At 37.3% G+C, this 26,078-nt stretch overlaps 1 protein-coding gene across 3 annotated transcripts in view; it reads right to left on the bottom strand.

Moving 5' to 3' along the window:
* efl1 (elongation factor like GTPase 1) overlaps nt 1-26,078 on the bottom strand; it is a 117,467-nt gene that overhangs the window by 28,820 nt on the left and 62,569 nt on the right. For all 3 annotated transcript variants that reach the window (XM_077227990.1, XM_077227992.1, XM_077227991.1), the window contains exons 16-18: nt 16,662-16,793; nt 12,671-12,818; nt 1,858-2,816 (exon numbers count right to left, since the gene is read on the bottom strand). In XM_077227990.1, coding sequence (XP_077084105.1) covers nt 1,858-2,816; nt 12,671-12,818; nt 16,662-16,793 — 1,239 coding nt within the window. The remainder of the gene's footprint in view (nt 1-1,857; nt 2,817-12,670; nt 12,819-16,661; nt 16,794-26,078) is intronic.

Below are 26,078 nucleotides of genomic sequence, written 5' to 3'. Positions count from 1 at the left end.
ACACAGGCATGTTGGTCAGACAATTTAGCTTTTGTTCTGGAACCTGGTGCTATGATGACATCACATACATGGCTGTTTCACATCAGCTTTCAATCAAGGACCTGGGAGAACTATTTCCTCTGCACGGTGTATGGCCCTTTTTCTCCATGTCAAGAGACTGTGGATATATTTAAGATACAGGTTGATTGGCATGTGCTTTACTGTTTAAAAATGTTTAAAGCAACATTTCCGCCCAAAATGAAAATTCTGTCATCATTTTGTGCCACAGTCTTAAGTTTAATAAAAGTGAATGACGACTGGGACTGTCAAACTTCAAAAAGGATGCATAAGCACCATCAAAATCATATGACTCATATGTTCCAAATCATATGATAGTTTTGTGTGGGGAATAGACTGACATGTAGGTCATTATTCACTGATCTGGGTTTCTACCAGTTTTGAACAACACAATGGTGAGTAAATAATGACTAATTTCCATTTTTTTAGGTGAACTATACCTTTATGTGGCCCTTTACAGTTTTTCTAAACCGCATGAAATATTTTATTTTTCTCTGCTCTGTTTGAGTACTTTCTATTCAAACAAGAAAAATGTACTTGAACAAGACACATTTTCTTGATTGTATCTTGAAATGAGATCTTTACTGTAGTGGCAGATATTTTTCACTTTTTTATACTTAAAGTAATAAAAGAAATCTGCCAGTGCAGTTAGACAAACTATAATTAAAGATACGCTCAAAAAAAGAAATCGTAATATCTTATGCAGTGTTGCTTCTCAACAACAATTATCTTGTTTGGGGGATTTTTACATATTTTAACTGGAAACAGTATTATTGTTGACTAACACTAACAAAAAATGACTACTAAAGCTATTACAATTTGTTTTCAAAAACTGAAATAAAAGGCAATCTAAATATTAAGGGGCTTAAATGTATATATTAATATATAAAGGGGCTATATGTAGAATGAAGAAAACCTTGTTATTAGTGACACCGTTGGCCACTAAGTGAACTGCAGCCAGCAACTTATTGCTTGTATTTGCACCATAGACTGTAAAAAAAGATGGATGACGCCCCTACACTCTCTACCATTGGTGAAAAGTGAAGCCGCCAAAGTCCTAATATGGCGCTGACATTTTGCGCGGATTTGGGACCTGATTCTGCGCAGCAGTGAACGCAGGACCAGAGTCTGCGCAGTAATAAGCGTGGAGCTGCGATATCAAGGTCCCGTCCACACTCCCACAGAAATGGTTGGTACAGTTTACAGTTTTGCGTCAGTGTAAAATAAACAGTTATGGACATTTAAAATTAAAGTTGAAGCTCCAATCTCCTCCCGAAAATCCCCCAAAAAGTTTGTTGGTGCCTCAGTGACTACTTTGTTTAGAGAAGCTGTCATTCATGACGTCACATTACCATTTTTATAGCTTCAAATTACTAAGACCAAGCTTATTTTAAAAAAACGAACACTTAAACTTACATCAGCGTGATAAAAACTACCTAAAATTACAGAAAACATCTTTAGAATTTTTTTTTTTGAAGTGTAATTTGATTGTTTAGTTTCCATCGCGTCCCATTAGACTTCATGGGGAGTGTGGGCTTTATGACCTATACTGGGCCAACCACCTGGCGGCGATCGAGACGCTTTGGCTTCTCTTTTAAGGACTTGTGAGGCACGCTTAGTTTATACTCGTGCACACATAACATACAAGAGACTGAACATGATTCAAGGTCCCAATATACTCAAGGCGAAATTCTTTTTTTTGTTTCTTCGCTGAGAAGTAAAAAAAAAAAAAAAACATTGGAAAAACCTTTGCAGACATATACTGTTAACGAACACGTATTAAATGTATTAAATTCTTACCCAGGACCTCAGCAGTGGCCATGATTTCGCAGGTGTACATCGCAGCCATCAGCCGCTGAGGTTTAGCTTGGAAAGCGTATCTGCAGGTCTCTTTCATGGCAGCGATGAGCTGTCCTGAGAATGGCCCATAACAGTCCAGTGAACCACCAGCAGTCTCCGCTCTGCTCCTGCTTCGGTTAGAGCTTGTGGATGAGACATGAATGTCAGAATATTCACCTATTTGGCTCTGCAGGTGGGGCTCCTCATCTATTGAGTCTTGCTGAGTAAGAGGTGTGGAAATCTTCATGTCCCAGGACTCTACAGAGAAGCAAACCCCCATCAAAGGTTCTTCACACATGGGACCAGAGAGTGTGGCCAACTGGAAGCCACTAACAATGCTGTTGTCAAAGTCTCTAAATGCGGTGGTCTCTGCCTTTTCAATTTCCTTCTCTCGTTCCAGACACTGCCACACTGAAGGTCTCCGGTATCCCTCGATTCTGTTGAGGAGAATATTTGGCCCACAACGGCGTGGACCAAATGCCCAGATATGCTCCACGGCACCCCTCCATTTGTGGCCTTGCAGGGTGCTTTCCAACTTCACCTTGAAGTCCTGGATTTTCTCCAGAATTTTCAGGTTGATTTCCAGAGTCTTGCCCTCCCAGGCCAACAGACTGAACTGCTCTATTGTGCGGATGAGCTCCACATTGTCCTCCAGAAGGCGGGTAACTTCCTCAGGAAGAGGGATAGCCCTCACCCTGACCGTGGCCATCTTGTTTGAGGTAGTGAGCGTGACCAAACCGGTGGAATCCACCTGGACCCCTTCGTGATACTTTGTTTGTTCATCCTTTACCTGGTGAATCACAGCGACTTTCTGCTGCTTCCCCAAGTCCTCGTTCACCATGTCCACTTTGGGAGGCCGGATCACCGTCTCGCGGAATGGAATGATTGGTTCGGAAGCAGTGATTTCAATTTTAGCAAACCTAGAGAAACAAGAAAAATAATAAAAAATCTATAATAATAACCAGAATAAAACACAATAAAACATGCAGGGTCAAGAAACAAACCAAAAAACAGGTACTTTGGCACTGCAAAACAAAAACAAAGAAACAAATATTAGATTTGTGCATTGGGCTTGCTGTGAGAATGCAATCTCAAATGGACTTGCAGCCATCTAGTATGACATTAATATTTCAAACTACAATATTAACAAGAAAAACTGCTTAATTTAATTTTGTTCTTTATTGATGTTTGCTTGATTATAATTACCTGAATAGTATGAATTATATATTTAATAACAGGAAGTATATATAAATACACAATGCATACATTACATTCTACAATAATAATGTTAAATGTATTTAACATGCATATAAATATATGCATGTAAAATATATTTAACAATATATATATATATATATATATATATATATATATATATATATATATTCTACAATACTTACTTGAATAGCATCAGAAGTATATAACGTATTTTTAGTTCTTTTTTTAAAGACTGTATTCAGTAGTCTTAGTATTTGTATTCAATAGTCTTAGTATTTGTATTAGTCTTTGCTGTGGTATTGAAATAGCTATTGAGAATCCCAATATCACAGGTATTGGTATTGACTACTTGCATGTTGGTATTGTGACAACCCTAAAAAACATATCACATCACTGGAATATATTAGATTAGATTCAACTTTATTTTCATTGTGCAGAGCACAACTCCACAGTGTATGAAATACAGTAAATACCCAGAGAGGAACAAAAGGGCTTACTTTTCAAAATTACTGGGAGGACATGAAGGAAAATTATTGCCGACACTCAAGACTGGCGTTCAGCCAACAGTAAGAGCCTAACACTGATTCTCAAGCACGTCGTTTAGGCACAGTAAAATCTAATTTACAATGGGCCATTCATGCAGATATTATTAAAATACACATTAATCTCTTTCTGTCTGCGTGAGGAAACGGACATAAACATTCTGCCGGAAGATGCGAGCACACCTCTAAGTATTTCATAAACATATCCAGCCAGAGAGTCAAAATCCAGGGTTACTCAATTTGTTTTGTGTTTATATGTAGCTAAACATACTGCTTGTTTTGATATATGATAATGGCTTAAATCTAATGAGGAACCTACACACTCTGGGTCACTGGTTAATGGAGACAGTTGGACACTTGGGTCTCATGGGTCACTAGGCTTTGTTAAGTGGAGCAGACGGTTGACATGACTGCTGTCTTCGCTGAGACATTCAGTAATCCAGTTAGATCCAGACAGCCACAGAACGGTTTGGAAAGCAGATAATCCAGTGGAAAATGTTTACCAGAGTCCTCCAGAGAGCCTTGACTGGGCATCTGCAGGCGCTGCTGTCTCAACACCGACAGCTCCAGGTGCAATACGTTTCACAGTTACCATCACATCTCACTGGATGCTTCATCAACCTCATTATTTATTTTTATTTCCTAACTCAAGTGTTTCACAACCTGTACTGTCTAATGCACTCCCTCAGTCCCATCAGTAGGGCTTTCAAACCAGAAATGTGTTCCTGTTATCATTGACAATTAAAATGGCCATTATTATAAAAAAACTTTTAAAATAAAACAATCAGTATTGTGGGTAAACACTTACCAAGTACCTTTCTTCTCAAACTACTTACAGAATTAGTTTAACATTCTGAAACATTTGATGGGAAGTAAATAAGAAAAACTGTTGCCGAGAACAGTGAGACGAGTAAAGTATAATCGACAAATAAAGTGTAAATGATCAAAAATGACATTAAAACATGCTGTTCTTTTGAACTTTCTATTGTTCCACAAACATATTAAGCAGCAAAACAATTTTTAACATTGATAATAATAAGAATTGTTTTGTGAGCAGCAAATCATCATATTAGAATGATTTCTGAAGGATCATGTGACACTGAAGACTGGAGTAATGATGCTGAAAATTCAGCTTCACATCAGGATTAAATTACATTTTGAGATATATTCAAAGAGAAAAGTGTATTTTTTATCAAATAAATGCAGCTTTAGGCATAACAGACTTCTTTCAAAAGCATAAAAAATATCTACTGTATATATATACACACACATACATATATATATACATATACATATATATTTTTATGCTTTTGAAATATAGTTTATCAGTTTAGCTGTATAATAATACAAATTTGAGGACAGCCAAACAGGAAAAACATATATAACGTTTATAATATAATAAAGAAATTGATGTTTTACTATTTACCATCATTGGCTCACCATAAAAATCATCATAATTTTCAAATTCATTGTTTGTGAACAATAGTCTGCTGTTCTGTCACAGGACTGAATGCTTTAGTTCAAACAGTCAACTAGTCAGTCAAATAAATTTTATGTGGCCATATAATTGATTAGATAAATTTGCTGACAGTAAGTGAGACAACAATTAGTGGCCCACTGTTTATCCTCTAGTTTCTATTTAGATGCACATATTCAATTGCATTTTATGTAGCATATTGATACAAACGGCATAATTAACAACGCCTTTCAATGACAAAATTGCTAATAATAGGCAAAACAAACAAGCAATACGTTTCCTTTAACTAAATCAATCAGTGTGCGTAAAGTCCGATTGTCTTCTGTGTTCTGGCAGTTGACCCATTTTCTGCTGAGGATGTGATGTCATCATCCCGTGACTAAGGGCATGGCATGACCTCGTTCTAAATGGCCTGAGGACAGGCGCTGCGCCAGAGGTCTGGACAAGCTATCGCTGAACTTCTTTGACACAGAGGGCTGACAGGATATTTTTAAACGCCAATCAGACTGTGGAGTAAACGCTGCAGGCCGCCTGACCTCAGACTCTCCTGACCTCATGGTTGACCCCTACAGACTCCAAACCTACAGCTCAGCGTCTGATGGGTCCTCAACCCTGTCTTTCCTTTCATACTGCTGTTTCTTTCTGACCTGAGGGGAAAGAGCTAGTGACTGAATAACAGCCCATTTACTACAAAACTAAACAATCAGCAAAATGTCATGGTTTCTCCTCCAGTAGCAGAAATGATGGAGTTAATGAGGTAGGAGAAGGCAGATGTATTGAGAGGTCAGGAGGACTAATCACATGACTTTACCTGCAGTGTTGCAACTTAGGCCCTGTTTACACCTGGTATTAAGATGCGTTTTGGTCGATCGGATCACAAGTAGACGAGGCAGACACATACCTGTTTACACCTGATGTTTTAATCTGTCTCTTTTGTCCACTTTCAACCACTTCTGTCCTGATTTCTTTGAGGGGAGGGTCTATGGACGGTTAAATGTATGAGTATTTTCAGAACTTTCGATCTAATGGACGAAATAAGCTCACGCAATTTAAGCAAAAAGAACACATGGAGAGCAGCAGCTTTCGTTTCTTCTCTGATAGCCACAAGAACACGCCGAACACTGTGAATTCGTGTTAGAAATCAGGAATGGTGAGAGAACATTGAGCTTGGTACGTTTTTCATCTTTAAACCACACTTGGGTCTTCAGCCGACAAAGTTTAAATCCCGTCGGGCTAGCGTGCTTCCCATAATGTTTACGCGTTAGGTCAGTAGGCGGAGAGCGGACGGTTTTTAGTGGCTGTTCGAACGTCTACACCACGAAAGCAATTCGATCTTATGCGTTTTCGACTTTCTCTGGAAGTGGTGGAAATTGGACAAACTCAAAACATTTTAGACCCTGTTTACACCTACTGTATATTTAGCATCGTTTACTTGTGATCCGATAAACCAAAACACATCTTAATAAACGGGATCTAATACACTGGTGCTGTCAAACAGCGAACCTTGTCCCCTCTATAACAGCTGATCTTAAAATCGATGTGAAATGCAGTGCACTACCTAACTGTAGTGGTCGAAGGATATATGATTTTTTAAATTTTATTTTAGATTATCGGCAGATACATTTTCGATTTGACTGATGTGTCGTAAGCGGGACTTTTATTTAGATGGCCCGGCGGACTTTTATTTTGACAGCGTTGAAAACGCCAGCGCCTGAGCACACTTAATTAGTTTATAGTCTCGGTTTAACAGTTATGTCTAATACTTTTATAGATAGAACTGTTAAACAAAGAAAATAAGAAAATAAATCGTATGTGAAAAAGAATACCAAAGGCCCTTTCTCATCTACCGTCAGCATTCAGTAAATACTTATTTGAAAAGCTAATTAACATTTAATTTCGCAAACCTTGCAGGCTTTTTGGAATCCTAAACAGGCCTATTAAACATGGCTTTTATATGACCTTCTATAAAAGTAGAATAAAGAAAAGAATGGGAGAGCAGGTGGGACGAGCAGAGTAAAGAAAGAATGAAAGAAAGCAGGCACAGAAAACAAGGCGAATATAAACAGGAACATATCTCAATCAATGGGGAGTTTAAGTATGTTTTTATCTCGTTCTTTAGTCGGAGCTTTTCAAACCTTGACAAGACGGAGTCCATTACAGCTCAGCCAAATTACACCTGAAGGATCTCTAGCCCCATTAACAGCACTTGAGCTGAAAATGCTTTGGCGAAAATGTAACAAAAAAACAACAAAACAAATTGATGAGTCTTCCCTTCACAACGCCTGAAAACAGGACAAAATAACACTGCGAGAGATTTGTGTTAATTTACAGGCCCGCAGCTCGAGGCAGAGCACCAGAAGGGGAGTGGATAAGAGCTCATTTGTGTCTCCTTACACCATTACAACATTTTTAGCTATGGAACGCTGGTGCGATTTCACAAGCCAATCACTGCTCTAGCAGAGCCAAGTCAGGACCGTCAAATTTAATCTACATCCACAAAACATGACATATCCCTCTCTGGCTTCCCACTCCTTTGTGTTAATGTGACACTTTCTCACTCGATTTGCCCCTCGTCTATATCTCTCGCAGGTCTTAACTCAAACTGATTTTGTAGAACTATCAATGAGATGAAGGACAGTTTCTGGAACAACAAAATATAACAAACCATGACACGAGGCCAACACTGTACCGTAGCGGCACATAGAAATCACAACAAAAGCCATTCTGGTGGGGTTCCATATATTGTGGCCAATTTTATTTGCAAGTAAAACAGAAGACCTTACCAATTACTAGTCACGTAATTCAAATTTAAAATGCACCAGGCAGATGCATAAACAGTGCCAGAAGTTATCAAAAAATAACTTGTTTCATTTGCAGTTTGCACATCAAAACAAACGCACTGATTTTCTTTCCTTCTTCGAATGAGTACTGGTAATGAATTCATGAAATTACTTTTGATCAAGTTGACATCCAGATGAGTGAGGATGCTCACAGTTTTTAGTGGGAATGAACCCAATGGAGCATGAAAAAGTCAACTGTCCTCATCCCATTTCTAAACTGAATATTTTACCCTGACAGCTCAAATATTTTGCTGTATGTCCGCTTTCTCAAATTTTCATCAGGAAGATGTAGTGTATAGCACATTTTCTCATATGTAATCTCACCGTTTGAATAACATTTAGTAGATGTATTGCGACATTTATGACCAAGCATGTAACTTGTATTTAGCTCAATGCACATTTGCACTACACATATAACTTTTTATATGTGACTTGCATATTTCATATTTCTTCATAAAACTGACCTAATTAAACATAAATACCTACACTAGACAACATAGCCAGATACAATTCCACAAAATTGCAAATACTCAATTGTCAAACCAAATTCATCATTGTGTAGCTAGAAAATTTTTAATATTTTTAAGACCCACAGTCTGACCTAGATTAAGGAGTTAGAAAATACTGAAGGAAAGGTCCAGCTACTGATATGCAAAGGGCAGATGTGATGGATTTAGCAGCTAACGCTCCAACCAATGTTTAGCAGGTGGTGCTGCTAATTTATGTGGATATGCTATTTATAGAATGCAAAACCAAAGGGCACGCCAAATATACCCTGGTGTCTTATTAAAGTTGGAGAAAACATCTCAACATTTTAATTATAAAGGTATGTGTCAAATCCAACTATAATATATATATATATATATATATATATATATATATATACATACATATATAATATACTATTCTTTGATCACTTTTGACTTGTAGACATGCTATATTGAGCTTTTTTTATGTTAAGTCTATTTAATGTGCTTATTGTCCAATAGAATCAAGAAATTATACTTATTTTTCCCCAAATCACCTGAATGTCCTATTGCTGCATTCACAGTGTCACAACTGCAGCCAAAAAACAAAAAACATAAAACAATCCAAGCAAAAACTGTGCCTTGTTTGAGCCATGAATAATTTGTCAAGTCAGTCTGTGTTGAGAAGAAGCCACATAGGTGTGAATTAGTCTAAGCTCTGCAATAGTACAGGAGGCTCAATGCTCAAAGACCGACATCAAGAGATATCGATCTGCAACCACCGCAGTGAAACAGAGATTGTGAGAGAAAGAGAAAATGATAGATGACAGAGAGATATAGTGAGAGAAATAGTATGAGATGATTGAGAATGGGGAGGGGAAAGAAACAGAAAGTGGACCAACAAAATGCAGAGATCTGATAATGTGATCACATATCACATAATAAAATATGCAAATCAAACATGAAATCAAAACTGACAATTTAATTGTGTTGTAAATGTTTCACCAGTGCACGTTATTCTAATGAAAGTGTTTGTTTCATAATCTTTCATCATAATGCAATGACATTCTATGCTTATGACATGACCTTGCCTTCCAGGTGTAAAAAAAAAAATATTATTAACCAAATAATAATTTTTCCCAACACAATTCAACCAAGCTGCATTATTTCCTGTTAAAGAGTTAGTTCACCCAAAAATTAAAATTCTGTCATTAATTACTCAACCTCATTTCATTCCATATCCGTAAGACTTTCGTTCATCTTCGGAACACGAATGAAGACCTTTTTGATGAAATTGAGAGCTTTCTGTCCCTCCATAGTCAGCTACGCAACTGAAACTTTGTCACTTCAAAAAGTTCATAAAGAAATCAGAAAATGTTGGACTAAACTGCTCAATTCATATGGATTAGTTTTACGAAGAGACACGATCGCTTTATACACTTTATATTTATATGTTCGCTTGACGTATAAGAACCAATGAGGTTCATTCTCGTGTTACGCAGCACGTTTGAGCTTTAGTAAGAACCAATGAGGTTCATTCAATGAGGAAAGAAAGCTCTCAGATTAAAAAAAAACAAAAACAAAAAAAAAGATCTTCATTTGTGTTTTGAAGATGAACGAAAGTCTTACGGGTTTGGAACGACAGGGTTGAGTAATTAATTACAGAATTTTCATTTTTGGAGGAACTAACCCTTTAATAATTCTGTTTTATCCAGAATTACAACACAATCAATGCTCCATGTTGTCTAGCATGAAAAACAACACACACATGAATAAAAAGAACCCAGTCTCACTGTGGGCATCTACACGACAGCTGTCATATTCTTTCTTCTCTTCTAATATGCAGTTTAATATACCTGCAGACTCGGTATGACGGTAAACACATCTTTCTGAGTGTTTTTGAAAGAAGTCTCTTATGCTCACCAAGGCTATTTGATCAAAAATACAGTAAAAAAACAAACCGTACAGTTCTCAACCCACGGTTCAACATGCACTTGCACCACGGTTAATCTCAAATCTGACAACACATCTATTATAAAGATTGTCAAAAAAACAAAAAATTTTACGCTCCGCATAGGATTCACTGTATAATCAACTTTTACTATGTAAATCTGTTGCTGACATCACAGTTCCTTGCGCGTTCAGCGAAGGAGACAAGCAGCTGATAGAGCCGCTGCCTGCATCGAATAAATCTCCTGTCTGTGAACATTCTGGCTTACCAATACTATAATACTAAATGTAAATCTTTTGTAACATTATAAATGTCTTTACTGTGACATTTAATCAATTTAATGTATCCTTACTGAATTAAAGTATTAATTTCTTTCAAAAAAAAAATCTTACTGACCCCAAACTGAATGGTGGTGTGTATATATGTATGTATATACAGTACTGTGCAAAAGTCTTAGGCACGTTGTATTTTCACCAAAAAAATAAAAGGTTTTAAACCAGTTATTTCAATCTTTTGCTGTAATGTGTCGGTAGGAAACAGAAAACTGATATTTCCTACTGACACACTATAGCAAAAGGCATAAATAGCTGGCTTGAAACCATTATTTTTTGGTAAAAATACTAACGGGCCTAAGTACTGTTTGTGTTATTGTGTATATTATGTGTATATATGTGACCCGTCACAGAAACCAGGGACACAAGTCGGCAGCACAACTTTCGAGTAAAATGAGAAAGAAGAGTTTTTTTTCAAAATTGGTGATTTTCAATTTTTTGGAGAATCTGTTAATTGAAATCACGAAGAAGCCTCTCCATGTTTGAGATAGCAGTATTGGTATATTTAAAAGCTTACATTTTGAGGTTGAAATCGGCTTGTTTTCGGAGATTCTATCATGCAGTAGGGGCGTGGCGTGTCATTGTCTGTGTGTATTTCCATACTGAATAACCCGGCGCTTTTGCCCCCGCCCTCCAAGTCAACCACATGGCTACTTATTATGCTGTGCTCTGGCCAGCTCTCTCTGATATCAAAATTCAATGAAGATGGATGCCGCAAAGATTGTCGCAGACGAGATGAACCGTCTGGCAGTTACACCGAAAATGTTTTCGCCGCACTTCGTGGGCTCGGGAAACTGAACCGGAGGTATGGGCGCAGCGCGCTCGCCCTCAGTGCTTCAATACGGCGGCTCGGCTCGCTGACAGCGGTGGCTGGCTGTTTCATATGTGACGGAGAATCGAAATAGAGGATGCAGTTAAGACCTTTGCTGCTGCGATGAAGGCCTGCCGTGCGTGTTTCTGAAATGTAAGTTAAGCTTCATTTGCTCTTTAGTCGTTATTTAAGATGCTGAACCTGCTGATGATATAATGTGCTTGCGGACATTTCATTTGTGTGTGTATACGCACATAAGAAAGTGGTGTAAAGAGATTTGCAACAGTAATTTGAGGAGGTGAAATGTGATTATTTGGAAAATTGCAGAAATGACTGCTTAAAGAAAAATGCCAGCAGGCATTTGCCTCCTACATAAACTTTAATATTGTTGACATTTTGGGCACACGAGCGTTGCGTACTATTTGCGCTATAGATATGTAGGCCTATGGCTTATTGGTCTTTGTTTGTTGTTGTTGGTTTTGCGTTATATGTATATGGCATATTGGTCTTTGTGTGTTGTTGCTGGTTTTGCGTTATACTGTATGTATATGGCATATTGGCCTTTGTGTGTTGTTGCTGGTTTTGCGTTATATGCAGGCTATATGGCATATTGGTCTTTGTGTGTTGTTGCTGGTTTTGCGTTATATGTATATGGCATATTGGTCTTTATGTGTTGTTGCTGGTTTCGCGTTATATGCAGGCTATATGGCATTATTGGTCTTTGTGTGTTGTTGCTGGTACGTTGCAAATAGAGGGGCAGCACAATTGTTTTTCGCCTAGTGCGGCAGAAGTGCACTCATTCGAAGTGTAAAAAAAGCTGTAAAGCACATGGAGGAGCTTTACAGGGGGTATGGCTTATCTAAATGAGATGTAAATGAGCCCTATTGTCACCCCCAGCAGCAGAGACAGGTGAGAACTGCACAATCTTTAGCTCGTTTTCTCCTCTTTGAGCTTTTTTAAGTGCCTACTTTAAAATGGCCACAACTTCTCCAAATATTATCAGATTTCCACATGTTACACATCGTTGGAAAGCTTGGATATTACACTCTCAGAATCTATGAATAACTCAAAATGCACCAGAACCGACTTGTGTCCCTAGTTTCCGTGACTGGTCACATATGTGTGTGGTTCTTCACCTCTCTCTCAAATCATCCAGACAGCGTTGAAGGTGCACTTCCCCTGCAGTGACCAGAACATGCTCTCCAGTCTCCTGAATCAACACTTCGGCACAAGGGTCGGCCTGGTTCAGCAGTCTCATACCCCGCACCAGCTTCGGCATCTCACCTGCAAACACACACACACACTTGTGTGAGCATTTCTTTTTTTGACATTTTTTTTAGAGCTGCTTCACGGCCGAAATTAACTCTCTTTTGCATGTATAATTTTCCTGTTATCAATGGCTATGTTTACATGCACACCTTTTGTTTCAATAGGAATGAATTCATTACGAGCTGCTTTGAAATCTGTATGGTCTGTGTGGGTCCTAACGTAGTGATGGGGACACTATACTGTCAAAGAGCACCGTGTTTCGGATGAGACGTTAAAGCGAGGTCCTGACTCTCTGTGTTCATTAAAAATGCCAGGATGTCCTTCGGAAAAAGAGTAGGGGTTTAACCCCGGCATCCTGACCAAATTTGCCCATTGGCCTCTGTCCATCAAGGCCTCCTAATCATCTCCATATACTGATTGGCTTCATCACTGTCTCCTCTCCACCAGTAAGCTGGTGTGTGGTGGACGTTCTGGCGCAATATGGCTACCGTCACATCATCCAGGTGGATGCTGCACATTGGTGGTGGTTGAGGAGATTCCCCCTTCCATATGTAAAGCGCTTTGAGTACCCAGAAAAGCGCTATATAAATGTAATGAATTATCATTATTATTATTATATAAATAAAGGAGACTTGACATGAGGCTGTTGAAGGATGCACGTAAACTATATTGACCCGAAAGCAAAACCTCAGCCCATGTTGGTGCACAAAAACTGTTATTTATTTCACAAACAGAGTATTTTAATATATAAAGCAGCAAAAAAATGTCCTGTTAAACTCTAAGGGTGTCAAAGGGGCATAACAACTGTTTTGGGTTCAAATCTTCACTAACATTAGAAGCAGACCTCGAGGGTGGGGGCAAAATAATAGAACATGTATGATATGATCTCTTAAAAGCAGCCTCCTATTCTCTCTTCAAATAAAAGTGCTGTTGACATCAAAGCAAATTCATTTGGAACATGTTGTATTGACAGCAGTAACACTATGACGATGAGAGCTTTTTAATAAAGATGGTGAGTGTTCACCAGCGATGGCTTCTCCTGACCTGAAGGCAGCTGAAGTTATGGTTATGAAACTAAACTCTGAAACAGCCCTCTGGGAAAATGATCTCCCTCACAATGAGATCTTGTGTTTGTGTGTGTGATCAAGATCAGACAGTTCTTTGGTGTGCTAAACTTGGAAACATTTAACTTCCTCATTACAGCTGTGCTTGTGACTAATGCGTCCCACATGAGCGAGTGTGATGCGTTGAGACGGCCGGGTTTTCCATGCCATCATTGACACCGCTAATGAGAATAACCTCTGAGTGAACCTGGAGAAGTCACCATTAAAGCACCTTTTTGAGGGATATTTGCACCTTAGAGACCCATTAGAGTTGACAATTTAATCTGTATGCTCATGCATCTATTTTATGGTAAGTCATTGGAAGCTGCCATTGTAGGCAGTATTCACCAAAAAATTTAGTTCAAACAGTAAAACAAAATAAAAGATAAAATTCAATGCAATGCATAATGCGATTAATTAAAAATCCTTAATGAGTTAAAATAAGTTTAGGGAAATACTGCAGATAAGTTACTGAAGCAAGATAATTAGCGTCTTTAACGTAATTTACATCATGCAGTTAGATGATCGTAGAAGTCAGGACTTTATCACCTTGAGTATCTACAACGACGCAAGCACCTGTAACCCTGGTAGGTGGAAATTTCTATTTTAACTCTATAACCCGATTTCCCTTCTCTGTTTGTGATTAGATCATTTTAAGCCTCTAAACTCTGAGAAAGTTTTCAGTCCGATGATTCAGTAATCAAACTCATTCAAACAATCAGTTCAAAAAAGCAATAATGTAAAGAAAACCAGGCTGATTACATCAGAGATGGCAGAGAGAATAGCGACTCACATTAGGTTTTCCATGAATTATTAATTTCAGTGTGTGTTTTGAGTGCAAGTCCATTATATTGATGCGCAAGAAAACCATCTATGTGCGCTCTTAATGCTCAGATCGCACATTGTATTTATTTAGCACATTTATTTAGACATTATTTAGTACATTCACGTTGTTTCCACTCACTTTCAGGATTATGTTTTGACTTGTGTCATGTGTATATTGCTGCGTTTAGTAATTCTGAATGGATCCATGTACTGTAGTAGGTATATAATGCTGTCAGGTTAAGGCGCTTGGTTTAGGGTTTGATTGGCATCTCCATGTGATCCTGTTTGGTATTGCAACTTGGCTTGTCTAAAATTCAACAAGCTCTTTGCTGTTGCACTGTACACATACTATACTCTCTAAATTTGGATATTATACTCAAAATATTTTTTCATGGGTGCTTCATTGTGAAAAAAGCAAACCAAAATAAACGTGTCAAAGAGGATAAATGGCGTATGCTTAATTTAACAATAAGTGTGTGATTAATTGCGATTAATAGCACAAAAAGATTGTGAATCGCAATACAAAATTAATATATTGAAACACACATTATATATATGTCCTCGAGAGACCGGTCTCTTTCCCCGTGCATGCATGCTGGTGTCTCGTGGGTCCAGGAAGGGAGCGCAGAGGGATTCCCGCGCCACTGAAGACATGAGTCGCCAGACCCGCAATTCGAAATGTAGAATCATGCGTGACGCCGCTGATTGGCTAGGATGCCGGGTTACTATTCCCCCCGGTTGTCGTGGCCTAAAGAGGACAAGGCACTAATCCGAAGCCACCGCCCCTCGCCCCTCAGACCGAAGAGAGAGAGAAGCCTGTGCGACCGCCGGACACCAGAAGCGGACCAATCGCTTCTGGTCACTACCCATCCTTCACGATTCCCTGGCACGACGAGGACACCAGATCCCCCTTTTTTTTTACATTTTATTTCCCCCATTTTTGAACATTATATGTTTCTTTATGTTAATAAATGCCTCTCCGAGGCCTGCCACCACTCCCACAGTGTCTGTTGTTTGCTCCTCCCGCTACAATATATACACATACATAGACACATACACAGGACAGCTCACTACGTTATGTATAACTTAATCATCTCACACACTTGAAGAAAGAAACTAAGTGTTGACAAAATAAACGTGTTAAAGGGATAGTTCACCCAAAAATGAAAATTCTGTCAGTATTGACTCACCCTCATGTTGTTCCAACCCCGTAGGACCTATTAAGATATGTTGGATCTTCGGAACACTAATTAAGATATGTTTGATGAAATCTGAGAGCTTGATCACTCCTCCATAGACTTCTTCAGGGAATGAACTTGCAGGCCCCGAAAAGTTATTAAAGACATCGTTAAAATAGTCCAAGTGACTACAGTGGCTCAATCTTAAGGTTATCAAACAACGAGAATACTTTTTGTGCGCAATAAAAACTAAAATAACGGCTTTATTTCAACTATTCATTTCCTTCTCTGTGGGCCCTTTTTGGGTGAACTATCCCTTTAAAGAAGATAAATGGTGTATGCTTTATTTCACAATAAGTGTGGTATCTATCGAGATTGTTAGCCCAAAAGGGTGCGAATAATCACAATAAAAAAACACATACACAGACACAAAAACTACGTTCTGTAACTTAATCATTACACACTCTTGAAAAAATAAACTAAGCTTACCAAATATGTACCCTAAAAAAAATTCTATTACATTCAGAACTTGCCCCACGGCAGAGAAAAAAATAACCGCTTGTTCATTTATACGGTTGAGTCATTGTGATGAGTCAATGCACTCTTCTTTGCTTATCAGTTGTTTTTTCTTTATGTATCAGGATAGTTTTCTGCAATGCTTTACCTGCTGCACCACAATGCAAAATAGTACTCAAGGTGAATGTGTTGTGTTCTGTGTTGGTATGTAGCTGCTTTTGCTCATCAACACGTACTTGGATGTTTGGGCTCGACTGCTACTCTGACGATGGGCGTAGCTTCAAAGTTGATTGGCGTGAAGGGTGGGCAGGCAGGAGATGTAGAGATGGTGGCCGACTTGAGAATGAATTCCTCCATGCCACCAATACCTGCAGAGATACAAACAACATTAAACTAAGCTGCATTCAAAAGACCAGTCAAACTGTTTTACACAGGATTTTAAACCCCATAAAAAGAGTTGTTTAAAAAATGAAACATTATTATTTATACAACGGTTTCCTGACATAACAAAGGCCCCTGTGTGTGCACGTTTAGGTGGGAGGTTGTGTGAGTAAGAGTGGAAGCATGTGTTTGTGCACGTTTTGATGGAAAAGAAAACATACTTTTACCCCTTAAGTGTCACCCCCCCCCCCCCCCCCCATTTAAAAAAAAATATATATAACGGATGTTATCTTTTGAACTCTTGGCATGAACAAACTGAGGTTTCTACCATTCAAAAATGATTTTTCATGTTCATCGCTATTTCAGAATAAAGGTCTGAACACGCCTTAGGAGTATGAAAATATTCTTGTTGCAAATTGATAAATTACAGCTCCTCTGTAATTTATTTTGAAAATCCTTCACCAAATATGAAACCTAGAGATTGTAAGCTTTCAAATTATATATAGTTTGTCAAGATTAGTTTAGGGTTTAGTATAGGATATACTGTATATGTAATGGCTGTGGGCCGGTGAACTTTTGTGTTGTGATGGAAGAACCCTAAATTCTAATGGTGATATGACATCTGGCCCAGGGCAACATCCCTAAAAAAAGTGTACTTAGTCACAAGAAGCTACTAGAAGATAAACAAAACAAGAAGTCCAGTGGTTTTTGCTTTTCACGTGTGTGGGCCTGGGTTCAAACTCGTCTTTAATAAACCAAAACAAATTTCAACAACATAGTATGTTAAAACTTTAAATATACAGAAATTTAACATGCTGCAATGTAATGATATTTATTGTGGAATATAAATGGAATATAAAAAAATATATTAATTTTTAAATATTTTTTATAGTGCTGTCAAAATTAACGTGTTAAAGCACGTGATAATTGTTTTTTCCAGTTTAACGCGGTAAAATATTTTACGCAATTAAAGCAACATCCGCTTTTTTCATCATCCTTTGGCTAGCATTACAATATATGATCACACTCTCCCCCAAGTGAATGCTTTTAAACCATTGTGCACAGAGAACACCGCTTCAGACAGTGCTTGAATGGACAAAAAGAAACAAAATTATGCCAAATAAAGTATTTATTTTGAAAATCAGTCACCAAATATAGTCTACAGACTTATCAGAGCAGAAAGGAAAGCTGATGCTATTTTTCCATCGTTTCCGGGCACGTTCCCATGTAAAATGCGTTAGCTTATTTCATCTATTAGATTGAAAGATCTGAAAAAGCCTGTATAGTTTTACCTGCCCACAGACCCTCTTTTAGAAGAAATCAGGACAGAAGTAGTCAAAAGTGGACAAAAGAGACGGATTAAAACAGCAGGTGTAAACGGTAATGTGTCTGCCTCGTCCACTTGTGATCCAATCGACCAAAACGCATCTCAATACCCGATACCTTAATATATTAATACAAAAAACAGGGACAAAATCATTCCAGCTGAATTTAAAACCACTAGTCAAGAATGAAAAAGTTAAAAATAGAAAGAAAGCAACATTAGGTTTTTAAAATTAAACAAAATGCAAATTAAATATATACATTTTAAGAGAGGATGAGAGTGGTAAAAAAATTGAAAACTTTTTGGGACTGATTGGCGGGCAGTAACCCGGAGGAGATGCATTCATATAAAAACTGACTGATAGGGACAACTGAATCAAGCATTTCAGTGGCTCAGCAGGAAGACCATTTCACTTGCCCCTCGAATCCCATTCAGTCGAATTACATCAGGTCCAAGAGTGTTTCCATCAGGAGAGCAGAGCCCCGACTCGAGAGGTTAGTTTGTTCAGTCAATGAACCAGCCATGAGTCAAGAGCTTCTGTCACAGGCTGGGCTTATTAAGGGCCAATTCCAGACAAACTCGCAATCGTGTTCATGAGCAAACACCTGGAGGCTGTAAAAACGGTAATAAAAATGGCTTAACGGTAATCACAGCGCAGGCCGTATGAAGTCTTAAGTCTGAAGGTCCGGGCGGTGTTGACTCGCTGGGTCGATCTCTCCCACAAGATCAGTATCTGTGCATTCAGAGCATGACATCATGGATCGACTCATAAAGGTTTATTATAGCACCACCATCGAGCAGACATAGCAAATTAAAAAAAATAAACCATTTATATTAAGTCAAATGTGCAAAACATTAAAGCTGCTACATTAATTTAAAACGGAAGGGTTGTTAATGCAAAGCGAGATATACAGTCGATATATTGCTCATCGGAGGAATTGTAAGATTCTTTCTGTAAGTGTTTGCATATGTCTTGATCATGGCACACGTTTTTCAGGGCAGGATGTTGCACAGATGCCTCGAGGCGTGGGAAAATGAGACCCTCTCTTTAGTTTAGAACACAGCATCCAATCAACTCCTGGAAAAACAGGAATCCTTAATTCTGATTGGTCAATTGTGATATTCTACTGTGAATGTCAAACTGTATATTTGACTGACCTAAGGACTTGATTTCCAACATATCTCTGCTAGTTTCATGTCTCTCGTTTTCCCCTTTGGTCTCTTTCCTCCCACATAAATAATTTCAAACAATTTTCAAACTCAAATACATTTTTTATTTCCATTTATTAATATATTTGGTAAGTAGCAATACAATAAGCTAACTAATGCATTTATCAAGTTGTACTCGCAAAGTCAACCACTTCTGGGTGATACAAAATCAAACCGTCATGGTTTAATCTATCGCTTTCTGAATTATACAGAGCTTTCTTCCATACTAAATAAGCTTAAAAGGGGAAGTTTGTAACTTTTTCAAATATTGAGTATAATATGCTATTGCGAATTGAGCCAATGATGTGTTTAAACAACTTCTCTGAATACTCACCATCTACCATTGGTCAGAACGGTCAGAACAAACAGTTGACCACTACAAATGTACAACATTGCATGAAACAATGTTGCAATGTCATTTTTTGTTGTGATGCTCAAACAAACAGAATAATTTTTGATAGTGCCACAGTTTTTCTCACACTTTTCAGCAGAATTGTCTTTTGGATGGATCACTTATAGTATAGTTGTCAATCCACATTAAGGTATATAGGAAAATACTGGATCACTGGAACATTGGAATAGCAAACAATCTTAATGTGGATATATATAAGTGAGCCAAGATGATTCTCCAAAAAGAATGTGGCACTACGGTGTCAAAATGGTATTGTGTTTGTCTGAGCAAACAACCAAAACCACACTGGTTCAACCAATGATGTATGTTTAGGGGCGGAACTATCAGTTTAACCTGTTAAGTGTCACCCCCCCTTTTTTTGAATAGACATGAAAATGCACATTCCAAACTTAAATGGTATAGGATAAGAATCCTTTGGAATATAGACATAAAATTGGTCTTGTTTTAAAGAAGACATTTGGCAGATTTTTGTAGAAGTGAAATAAATTAAGAAAGTGAAACAGAAAAAAAGTTACAGAAGTTTGAGTTTATGAAAATGTACGATTTAAAAAATTAATTATTCATATTTTATATAAAATATATATTTTCAAAACCTGGACAACTCTTAAACTGCAAAAAAATCAAAGCCAAAAATCTGAACAAGTTGTGTTTCAAATTTTAGGTTGATATCTCAAGAAATGAGCTTTCAGTAAGATTTTGTTTGGGCGCAGTACCAAACTTTTTCACTAGGTCACAACCAGACTCCATTACTGCCCATATAAGGGCGCCTCCATTTCCATATGTGGTTTGAGTGATCTGAACCATCATTTTCACAATTTTCATACAATTTATAAAGTAGACATCCTATTCAGAAGTAGTATTGGAAGTTTGGCAGATTTTGATATGAATTAAACCTTGAATAAACACATAAAAGAACACATATGTGCGTTATAGCTCGCGGCCACATCACAAATGGTGAATCTATTATTTTTTCTTTATATTTAAAACATTTTCAGACCTTTTTTTTCTAAAATAATTGAATGCTTGCCATCTTTTGAACTCTTGGCATGAAAATAAACTGGTTTCTACCCTTCTTTCATGATTTTTCATGTTCATTGCTATTTCAAAATAAAGGTCTGAACACGCCTAGGAGTATGAAAATATTCTTGTTGCAAATTAATAAATTACGGCTCCTCTGTAATTTGTTTTGAGAATCAGTAACCAAATATGGAAACTAGAGATTGTAAGCTTTCAAATGATATATAGTTTGTCAAGATTAGTTTAGGTTTAGTATAGGTTATTACTGTTTTAAATATGTAATGGATTTGGGCCCACCGGTGGGCCCATGACACTTAAGAGGTTAAAAACAGTCTTTGGCTAAATTTAGAATTGTATATATTATTTCTGCCATAGAAAATATGGTAAGAGAAACAATTTTAAGAGTAGTATGATAGTATGCTATAACGATCAGTGTTGTTATTGTTATGTAAAAAAAAAAGTGTTAATTGAAATGAGGCTGAAATAAAATAAATATTAGATAAAAAGCTTAGAAAAGATTAAACAAAACTAAGGCAATTGACTGAAATAAAAAAAGTGTTAGATTATGCACTAAAATGAATAAAAATAAAATAAAAAATAAATTAAAGCTAATAAATTAAAGTAATAAAACAATAACAAAAAAGACGAAAGCACAAAATTACTAAAACTTAAATTTAAATAAAAATGAAAACTGAAAATAAAAAAAATAAAAGCAAGAATTAATAAATTCTACAATATGAATACTACAATATAATTTATACAATAATATATAAATACTATCAAATTATTTGAATAATACTAAAATAATTCAAACATTCAGAAATTAAACAACTACTAGAATTGTAGTTAAAACAAACCTTCTTAAGGTCTCTACAAATTTCATTTGATTTCTCTAATGACAGCAGGAAGAGAGGAGGCTGAATGATTTGAAAAGAAGTTATTCCACCCCTCCTCTACCAACAGTCTTTTAACCTGCGAGTCACTCGTTCTTCACTGAAAGTCAAGCCACATGCAGCGGTCAGTCTAGACACAAGAGCTCTTTGTGTGTGTGACTCTTTAATATGGGCCCGAGGCACACTGCCATATTTATCCACAGCGCTGATGATTTCCTGTTCGTGTTGACCGCTCTCACCCCCTCCTCCCAAAGCACTGATCCAGGGCCAGCTCGTCCCCATCTAACCCGCCATACAGCCCACAGCATAACAGATCTCAGATCAGGGACTCGGGACAAATTCAGGCTCTCTAAAAACAAGCAAATCCTTCGCTCATCGGCATCAGATGGTATTTTAATGATTGGTACATAAATCCATCCTGCTCTAAACCTTTCACCTCACACATGCTTCTGATTTCCACGCCAGAAAGCTGCAGATTTTCAGGGTGAAAAACTAAGAAAATGAGCACAAGGCAATTATTAAAACATAAAAAATAAATATCTAAACTTGCATTTTTTTGGAAGGAAATATCATAGTTTTAAGAAGCCAATTTTAAAATGTAAATCTTACGGTATAAAGTACACTTCGTAAGTATACTTCATCAGGAAATGCATACAGCGTGCGGTGTGCATATTTCGCCATTTGCGCTCAGTATGTGCAAAGCCTGTTTTTTTTTTTTTAAACAAACTCTATACACTCAGTTTGGGCATATGCCTTAATTTTTTTATGCAATAATTAGTTGGTCCACAAAATAACAAAACAGGCCTGGCCCGTTGTTTTACAGTCGAGAAAGAAACAGAAGAGAAGGAAGAACAACAAACATTAGAACGACAGAGTGAACAGTAGATAGAATAATGAAACAACAGATAGAATGATAGAACAATAAAATGAAAGAACGAGCAAATAAAATAAACAATAGGTAGACAGATAGATAGACAGATAGATAGAATGAGACAGATAGAACAATGGTAATATGATAGAACAATAGATATAATGATAGAGAGAACAATATAACGACAGATAGAACAATAGATAGAATGGCAGATAGATAGAACGATGGTAGAATGATAGATGGAACGACAGATAGAATGACAGTAGAACGATAGACAGACACAGACAGTCAGACAGATAGATATTATGATATGCAAATATCCCAATGACATCATTTTATACATTTTAAACATTTCTCAAAATGTCAGATTTAATCTAAGCTGAAACTATTCTTTGATATGTCTATACTTTGATGTATAATGACTTTTGTGCATTTTAAAAATATATTTTTTAAATAGACATTTTCGAACTTTAATCATGAATGTCTTAATAAAGACCAGAACACACAGCACAGTCAGTGAGTTCCATGGTTCCAGGGGAACTAATTAAAGAAAATTGTAGAAGAATAAAGGGAGCAAGAGAACAGATCGATCTCATCTTGCAAGTGGTTAACTTCTACACGAAGGGAAAAATCCGAAATACCCCGTCTCTGAAACAGCCGTCCTCTTGATAAGAACTGAGGACACCGTTCACTCTGCTCTTTATAACTGTAAAACAGAGAAGCTCTTTCAACATGAAACATGAGAAGGTAATTACTCAAAGGTGACTGCGTCTCAGAGGCATTCCTCAACAAAAGCACAGAAAAACAGAGAGGGCTGCTGAAATAACCTGGGAAGAGGAACATTTCGCTTGCATACAGTAGGAGAAACAGACCCGCTGCAGGAATCTGGGCCACACATTGAAGAAATAGACACTGGAAAAAATGGAAGCTAAATCTGAGCTGAAGGGTTTTGGAAATTAAGAACAATTACATCCTGGCAGAAACGATGGTGGAAATCAAGAGGGGTTTGTTGCAAAGTACTTCAGACTGAGAGAGAGAGAGAAAAAATAAAACTACTTGTCTTGGATGTTTCAGAATTCTGAAATGATTGGCCTTTTCAACAGGATAGACACAATAAAACGTTAAAAAAAGATATATTATGCTAATAAAACATACAGACAGACAATAAATAATACATATATAAACAAAAAATAAATAATATACAGTATAATACAATTTTTATTTTAGTCAACTGATAAAGCCAAAATGTCTGTCTTAATATAAATGGAATTCTGTAGTTTAATAGAAGTGTGAAGGATGAATCACTCAAACTACACAAGCTGCTAAAGGCCGATGACAAACACTTTTGTTAAATCGACTGGCTATTTTTAATCACTCCAGACAGCATGGTATAACATTACACCATGAAGTTGGAAACTCCATTTGTAAGTATTTTCTGTATTTTAAATGATTCTAAGTGCAATGCATCTTTCCAAAGACATGTTTAGACATACAACTTGATGTTAACGATCAGATCTTCATCCGTTTCCCAGTATACTTCCCAGTATGCTTCCAGCGCTACTGTACTTTGGGAGACAATTATTTAGTCGAAAGCCAAGCAAACAAACAAAAGTGTGTGCAGTCTCTCTTGGCAAGCGTAGAAAGAGAGTCCACTGAGAACAACTATAGGTCAAAGGTGAAACTCAAATCGCCCCAGACCAACTGTTTTCACTCACACAGCAGCGTTAGCTCTGATCTACGGCCGGGCAGCGAGGCCTACGGAGACTGTGTTTGTATCTGGTCCTGATTGCGATGTTAGTGCAGGTCAGGGAAGACAGCTTTACATCCGTCTGAGTGCTTGGAGGGAATAGAGGAGGGACAGATAGAGCGAAGGCAAGAAAAGGCGGATCAAAGAGCGCAAAGGGGCAAACAACCGAGAGCAAGTGATCTCAATGACTCAAGCGAGGAAAAATTTCCACCAACCACAAATACAGTTGGCCCGGGCGCAAGTTATATAAAAATAGTTAGTTTTTTTTTCGCTCGCGGTGCCTTTGGCAGCTGTGGTGGCTTTCAGCTGTGGTTCTCCAAGTCTCTTCAAAGCCGAGAAAAGCCTGAATAATAATCACGGCTAATGTTTTCATCAGACTTTAGTCTTGCATGTTCCATCATGTTTAATAGCACACATATATTTTCACTTAATGTAAAGCCAGGTTAAATTAATTTCATGACATGCTAATAAGAAAGTTACATCGTCGTTGGATCATTGAAGAAAGAAAATAACATTAAAATAGTGCCTTGACACTGTGATGGTGTTCTATTTTGTGTCCTTTATGGGCTGTAATGTAAAAAAGACATGAATAATAAGGAAAATTAAAAAGCACAGCCACAATGCTAGGATGCTGTGGGTTGCTATGCGGTTGCTAGGGTTTTTACACATCATGTACACTACCATTTAAAAGTTTGGGGAGAGTATGATTTTTTAAGAGATCAATAATTTTATTCAGCATGGATGCATTAAGTTGATCAAAAGTGACGATAAAGACATTTATAATGTTACAAAAGATTCAAAAAATCTGTTTCAACCAAAATATTTAGCAGCACAACTATTTTTAACATTGATGATAATAAATCTTTCTTAAGCAGCAAATCAGCCTATTAGAATGATTTCTGAAGGATCATGTGACACTGAAGACTGGAGTATTGATGCTGAAAATTCAGCTTTGCATCACATAAATTACATGTAAATATACATTCAAATAGAAGACAGACGTTTAATTTGTAATAGTATTTCAAAGATATTTACAGTGTTATTTATCAAATAAATACAATGTTGGTGGGTGTAAGAGACTTGTTCTAAAAATAGTGAAATATGTCATAATTTGACCAATTTCAGAACTTTAAGACTAATTGAGAGTGTGTAGTTTCATGTACTGCTTTATTCATGTGAGAACAAACACACAAAACATCTGTCACACACACACATCTCCTCAATAGCAGGGCTCAAACTTGACCACCTTCCTCTCTCTCACTCTTGCTAAAGTAGGCTAGTTGATTTCTGGCCACAAATCTTTGAGTTTGTTTTGTTAGAGCTGAGCGCTGCTTGACTCTGACAGCTGTGTGTGAATAACAGGTCTTACCCTCAAACACTCCCTTTTTTCTGTGTATGAGATAGATACTGTAAGAATTAGAAGTGCAGGTTGATGTCATCAGTGAGAGTTGGTGGTGATTAACATTTTGCTTAATTCGTTGTTTACAGCATAGACACAAAGCTTTGTTTTCGGTGCCAAGTACAGCCCATGTTCAGAAGTAAGAGACGAGAGATTTCCACAAAGAATAGACAGATTTTGGCTACAAATCTAAATTGTTTATATAATGAGTTTCTTTTTAAATCCTGGTCCAGACTTTCAGAACTGGGCTGCTTTAATCACTGGGGTATTGGGCACTGCCAGATAGCTTGAAAAATGTTGACTAAACATATTCAGTCTCTTTGACACCCTGTTGAGGTATTCATTTGATATTAATGAGGTATTTATTATCTTTTCCTTTTCCAGTCTGATATTATAAAAG

Source organism: Siphateles boraxobius, unplaced genomic scaffold (assembly GCF_051911475.1).
Source record: "Siphateles boraxobius isolate OS27281-9 unplaced genomic scaffold, OSU_SipBor_1 130, whole genome shotgun sequence".
Lineage (NCBI taxonomy): Eukaryota > Metazoa > Chordata > Actinopteri > Cypriniformes > Leuciscidae > Siphateles > Siphateles boraxobius.
The sequence above is the reverse complement of the archived record's forward strand: the minus strand, read 5'-3'. Positions and strand labels throughout refer to the sequence as shown.